Consider the following 5,794-nt stretch of genomic DNA (forward strand, 5'->3'; position numbering starts at 1 on the left):
GTTTGTCCCTTGCTTCCAAGAGAGGAGATTAATTTTAACGTGGGGGTGGGGAACAAGGGGCATCTGCATGACATTCCAACTCCCAATTTAGCTCATGTAAGGCGAGCCACAGCTGTCACTGAGTGAGTGACCCTGACTCACTCAGGAATGGGTGACTGCCTTACACAAGGGCAGGGGTGAGCTTCGCTGCTCATGGTGAAAGGTGGGTCTCCGAAGGTGTCCAGCTGTCAGGCTCAGAAGGCTCCTAGGGTCCCTGAGCCCCATAAGCATGGGCTCTTCTTCCAGGCAGAACCTACATTGGCCTGGATGGGGGTGCCTGACATGGCTCAGGGTGGCAGGAAAGACCTCACCAGACCCAGAGCGTAGTCAGTGCCTCCAAGGCTTAGCCAGTGACCCTCACCCTCTTCCGCTGAACCCTGGGATTCAGAACAGGGACACCAGAGATTAGTGGGAAAGGCTCTGGTCCAACACTTCTGGTCCATTTCTGTTCTTGCCCAGAACTTTCTTCTATCATCCTAGGAAAAGAAGCTAAGGACGCTAGAGCTGGCAGTTGCACCAGGGCCTGGAACGACCTCATGAGCATGCCTCTGAGAAAGTGTGGGAATTTGGTCCATGAACACATCACTGGAGCCACTCCAAAGACTTTAAATTTGTTAGGAAATCGAGAGAAGTTGAGCTGAGCAGAAAGGACCTGAGTGCCAGGAACCTATTTTGGGCACCAGGGGAACTGGTCTCCAGGGAAATTTTAGAGCACTGACAAAGTCGTAATCACAAGGCTCCAGGAGGCCTTTGTCTTCACTTCACGGTTGTCCTGGACCCCTGCTGGACCCCTCCTGAGCTCCTGGACGACTTCTCTCCAAGACAGGCTGGTGTCCGACGTGAGCACCGGCCCTCTGTCTTCTTCTCTTGTGGGCCTTTCCCTCTACCCCAGGCAGGATTTGCCTTTTTGGCGCCCAACAGATGCATGGGGTTGGACAAAAGCTCTTTTATTTATTGACATTCCTTAGCCCTTCCCCCAGTGGTGAGAGAGAAATGTGAGGAGTTACTTGGCTCTGCCCCTGGATGGATGGGAAGTAAACGGTGTGGAGAGGATAAAACGGGCAGCGTGAAGAGGCTCGAGAATGGGGAGAGGGTCTGTAGAAGTATTATCTTTTCCCTATCATATGTTTCACGCCCCTGTTTTCAGAAGAAACTATATGGTGATCAGCCTGCATAAGATGTGGAGAAAAGGATGGAGGCAAGCAGGCACTGAGAGATGAACTTCAGTCAGCCCAGGACCCATGCTAAGGGGAGGCCATGTTGGGGTGCAGTCTGGAGAGAAGCCAGAGGTGAGATAGCTACCCCTACCCCTCCAATGCATTCATACTTTGCCTGAGTTTACTCATGGTGGCACAGAATGAGGCTGACAATGTCAACTGTTTGGGCAGCAGAGAAAGGTGAGACCAGGCCCAGAAAAGCATGCTGGTGTAGGAAAGAGGCCAAGTTCTTGGTGCAGTGTTCCAGCAAAGGAGGGTTAAGTTAGCTGGTACAGCAGCTCTGGGATAGGATCTACTCTGCTCAGTTATCAGGATCTTGGTGGAGACAATGCAAGTGGCTCAGGGCCCTTACTAGTCGAAATTGGCCCAAATCTCAAGGCACAGGAAAAAGAATGCTCGGGAGAAGTCTGTCACCACGGTCTGAGACCTCATAAGGGTAGAGATGGGAGGGCTTCTGTCTAAACAGATTAAAATTGGGACTGAAACTAAAAAGAAGAGGAGGTGGGTGACCCTGTATTGCCGGGGTCAATGATACCATCAAGGGCAGAGGGAGCATCCTCACTGGGATAGATGCCATCAAGGTTTCTGAAGTTGGGATTTTTATAAGAAGAGGGGCAAATCAGGGTCAATGTCAGGACACAGCTACTTGCTCCCCTCTTCAACATGTCCAGTGTGTTGGGCAGCAGAAGGCACCCTCGCTGGGTCAGCACCTGAGGGCAAAAGAGGTTGGCATCTTATTAAGCAGAAGGAATAATGACCCAGAATTTAAAGCAAGGCCCCTGCAGGTAAGGATATAAACACCTGAAATCCAAAGTCTAAGATACAAACTTTCTACTAATGATTCACTGGAAGTTAGTGTGTGTTCTTTTCTTATCCTTTGATTATTGCTGCATTTTAGCTTTCATATATACTCACTTCTCTTCGTCTCTTAGAAATCATCTGCATTATCATTTTGACCTCTTCTAAAGTTTCTTTTGTTTCCTATGATGGAATTTAAAAAACACATACACAAAAATTTAGTAACAATTTTATTCCGGTGGTGAGAAACCTGTTACCTTGCAGTTACATGTTAGTATCACTAGGTGGCACTATGGTGAACTTCAGTAAAGGCACACTTTTACTGCCTGGGGTGGGGATGATCAGACACTTAGTTTCCTTTAGAGTAAAGGCAGTAAACTTCATCCTCTATCTTGTCTTCAACCACTCCCTTTTCAAGGTACTCTCCCACCCATTCTTTTTTTTTTTTTAGTATTTTATTTATTTCTTTGACAAAGAGAGAGAGAGAGAGATCGCAAGTAGACAGAGAGGCAGGCAAAAAGAGAGGGGGAAGCAGGCTCCCTGCTGAGCAGAGAGTCCGATGCGGGACTCCATCCCAGGACCCTGAGACCATAACCTGCGCCACTGAGCAGGTTACCCCCACTGAGCCACCCAGGCATACAACATCCCCCCACTCCTTAGCTTAACAGTCACGAGAGGCCGATATGACATTCCAACTGTCAGCTGGTGGCCTAAGTCCCTCAGAAACCAAGTGTATCCTCTTTTCTTTCTTCACGTTGCCTCAATACCGACCTGAGACTCCCATATTTAGGGTTCATAGTTTCACCCCCAACTATTTCATTCCTTCCTAACCACCTCTTACCTCAGGTCCTGTCTATGGCTCTCACCTGCCCTCGGAGGCTGATTCTGGACATTCTGCTGGTATCTTCTGACAACCTCCTCAGATGGTGGCTTAAGTGTTCCACAGCAAAAGCAGCAGCAGCAGCAGCAACAGCAGCAGGTGAGCAGGGCACACAGGAGGACCAGTGTCTGAAAGGTAGGAAAGCATGGCCTCAACCCAGCATTTCTTCTGTAGTTCCATTACAGCTCCCCTCCCTCAACCCCCCTGGTACCCAGAAAATGAGACAACAGAAGCATCTGTCCTGGGAGAGAAGGATCAGCTCTCCAAGAAGAGGTAGGTCATCCCTCCTTCCTTCCATTTTTTTTTTTTTTACAATTTTATTTTTTTATTTGAGAGAGAGCACAGAGGGAGAGGGAGAAGTAGACTCCCCACTGAACAGGGAGCCCGATGCAGGCCTCGATCTCAGGACCCTGGGATCAGGACCTGAGCCAAAGGCAGACGTTCAACCAACTGAGCCACCCAGGCACCCCACGCCACCCCCACTTCCTTATTCTTAAAGGGCTAGGAAGAACTGTATACCTTGAACCAGCAACTATTCATCGTAAAATAGTATGTAACGCCTTCTTCACCAAAGTGATCATATATGTATATTCCCAACGAGCCATGCCGGTCATAGATTTTCCGCTTCTTAGGGTCACTCAGTATGGAGTGGGCTGTGTTGATCTCTTTGAATATTTCTGCTGCTTGAGCATCCCCTGGATTCTTGTCTGGATGATACTTTAAGGCCAGTTTCCTGCCCAGGCAATACCCAAAAGGAGCGTGAGGAGAGGATGGTTGGAAAATGGCTGGGAGAGGAGGGTAGGATGAATGACAGGGATAAGTCTCTGGATGTGAAGAAGCAATGCATGCGTGCGAAGAATGGAGACAAGGAGCCCAAGTCTAAATTCCTTGCCAGGCCACAATGAAAAGGGTGATGACTCCATCCCACCCAAAGTGAAGGCTTGAGGATTTAAAAACGGTCATAAAGCAGGGTTTAAGTTGGGGGGGGGGGCAAATTTCAGGGTTTAATAAGAGGCCGGGTCTGAACCTGTAAGCCTTTTTGATGTCTTCAGGTGAGGCACCTTTCTTAAGCTCCAGCACGGCATAGAGGGTTGTCCCACTTTTGGACAGCTGGCGGGCTGCTTCATCCAAATGAGCCATGATCTGGGTCAGAAGAGAAGAAGCATTTGTGAGAACTTCCACTGGCCATGGAGAAGTGAACTTCCGGTGAGGAAACATCGCCTTCAGGCGCTAGGCAGGCAAAACTAGTACAAAGGGACAAGGACAAGACAACAGTGAGTGGGTTCTGTGACTAGCAAGAGAGTGCAGGTGACCAGAAATGACCAGAGAAAACATCTCCTCACATTTCCCATTGTCCTTCAGCTACCCAGCCCTCCAGACACCCACGTGGTGGAGAGGTGTAAGCAAGGGGAGATCTAAACCATGGGAAGAGGGTGATTTTGTCTGGAACTCCTGGTACCTTAGGCAAACAGCCCTGGGCCTGTCCAAGCCCACTGCTGGGATGTTAAGATCAGGGCAGCCTAGTCCTTGATCAGGCTGGGTCAGGATCCAGGGACATGCACAGTTCCCACGGGCGAAACAGTTCAGACCAAACCCTGAGCTAAGAGAAGTCCGGTGTCCCGAAGCCAGGCTGGAGGGCCGAGCTCCAGGTAGGCCAGGGACGTTCTTCTCCCTAGCCTCCCCTCTCAAACCTCGGAGACCCGGCAGCGGGGAGAACATCAAGGGATGAAGACGGAAGCGAAAGGGGTAGCTGTGGGGGCCGACCGGCCAGAGACCAGGGAGCAGGACCCCAGACAGGGGGAGAGACCTTGCGAAGCAGTGGCCCGTGAGAGCCAAGGCTACATGCTCAGAAGGGAACACTCTGGTTCCCACATGCCCTCTGGCCTCTGGCTCCCTGTGGCTCCCTGCTCGACCTGGTGCTCTACCTCTCCTCATCTCAGAGGAGACGCTCTCCTCACCTGGGGAAGCCTCACACAATCTCCATCTGGGTGTGAAATTTCACACCGCCAGGGTCCAGTGGCCAACAGCGCTTGCGTGCTGCGCCAACACTCCCGGTCGCTTTTTGGCGCTGCCAAAAAAACCTGGGAGGTGAGGCTACGTGGGCCCTGGGATTTATTTCGCTCCTGAGCATAGGGATCAGCCTTGCGCCAGCGGCCCATGCTACGCGCTACGCTACGTTGCCAGCTCTTCCGGTGGGCGTGGCCTAGGACCGGGTGCGGGTTGTCCCTTTTCCTGTGGGAGAGGATCACTAGCCTTCGTCACCGGCAAGGCTCATCCCCTCACCTAAGGAAGCATATTGGGCTTGCACGCCGGGGTTGTATGAGAGGTATGGCTCCTGCAAGCCTTTCTCCAGAGGTGTATTGCCTTCCCTGTCTTCTTTTGCAGAGTTTAGGGGGTCTCCATTTTGTCCTTTCTTTCCCTTCCACCAGGAAACTACTACACATCCTTCAAGACCCATCTCGAATGTCCTGGGAATCCTTCTTTCTTTTCCGCATTTGTTCCCATCTTGCTCTGTCAGCGCATTTATCCTATTATATTGTAATCATGAGTTTGAGCCTTCCCTTAAATGATAGACGATATCCTGAATTTTCCAAAGTCTCTACTCTTCTTCAAAAACTTCATTTAAAGGGACACCTGGGTGGCTTAGTTGGTTAAGCAGCTGCCTTCGGCTCAGGTCACGATCCCGGGGCCCTGGGTTCAAGTCCTACATCAGGCTCCTTGCTCACAGGGAGCCTGCTTCTCTCTCTGCCTCTGCCTGCCACTCTGCCTGCTTGTGCTCTCTCTCTCTGAGAAATAAATAAAATCTTTAAAAACCAAACAAACAAAAAACCAAAAAAAACTTCATTTAAATACTATGATA

The 5,794-nt window shown here is 50.4% G+C and overlaps 1 protein-coding gene across 1 annotated transcript; it reads right to left on the reverse strand.

Moving 5' to 3' along the window:
• Window positions 1-971: 971 nt before the first annotated feature.
• DNAJC5G (DnaJ heat shock protein family (Hsp40) member C5 gamma) lies at window positions 972-5,018 on the reverse strand. Its single transcript, XM_059134195.1, has 6 exons — window positions 4,893-5,018; window positions 3,962-4,077; window positions 3,454-3,667; window positions 2,921-3,062; window positions 2,172-2,237; window positions 972-1,966 (listed from the first exon to the last, which is right to left on the reverse strand). The coding sequence occupies exons 2-5, from the start codon at window positions 4,072-4,074 to the stop codon at window positions 2,185-2,187; spliced, it is 522 nt and encodes a 173-aa protein (XP_058990178.1). The 5' UTR covers window positions 4,075-4,077; window positions 4,893-5,018; the 3' UTR covers window positions 972-1,966; window positions 2,172-2,184.
• Between the last annotated feature and the right edge of the window lie 776 nt (window positions 5,019-5,794).

Source organism: Mustela lutreola, chromosome 9, assembly GCF_030435805.1.
Source record: "Mustela lutreola isolate mMusLut2 chromosome 9, mMusLut2.pri, whole genome shotgun sequence".
Taxonomy (NCBI): domain Eukaryota; kingdom Metazoa; phylum Chordata; class Mammalia; order Carnivora; family Mustelidae; genus Mustela; species Mustela lutreola.

Coding starts and splice junctions, on each gene's coding strand:
- DNAJC5G (XM_059134195.1), bottom strand. CDS start 4,074: ATGGCTCATTTGGATGAAGCAGCCCGCCAGCTGTCCAAAAGTGGGACA. Junction 3,668..3,961: donor GACATCAAAAAGGCTTACAG/GTTCAGACCCGG, acceptor TTGCCTGGGCAG/GAAACTGGCCTTAAAGTATC. Junction 3,063..3,453: donor TGAATAGTTGCTGGTTCAAG/GTATACAGTTCT, acceptor CCTACCTTTCAG/ACACTGGTCCTCCTGTGTGC.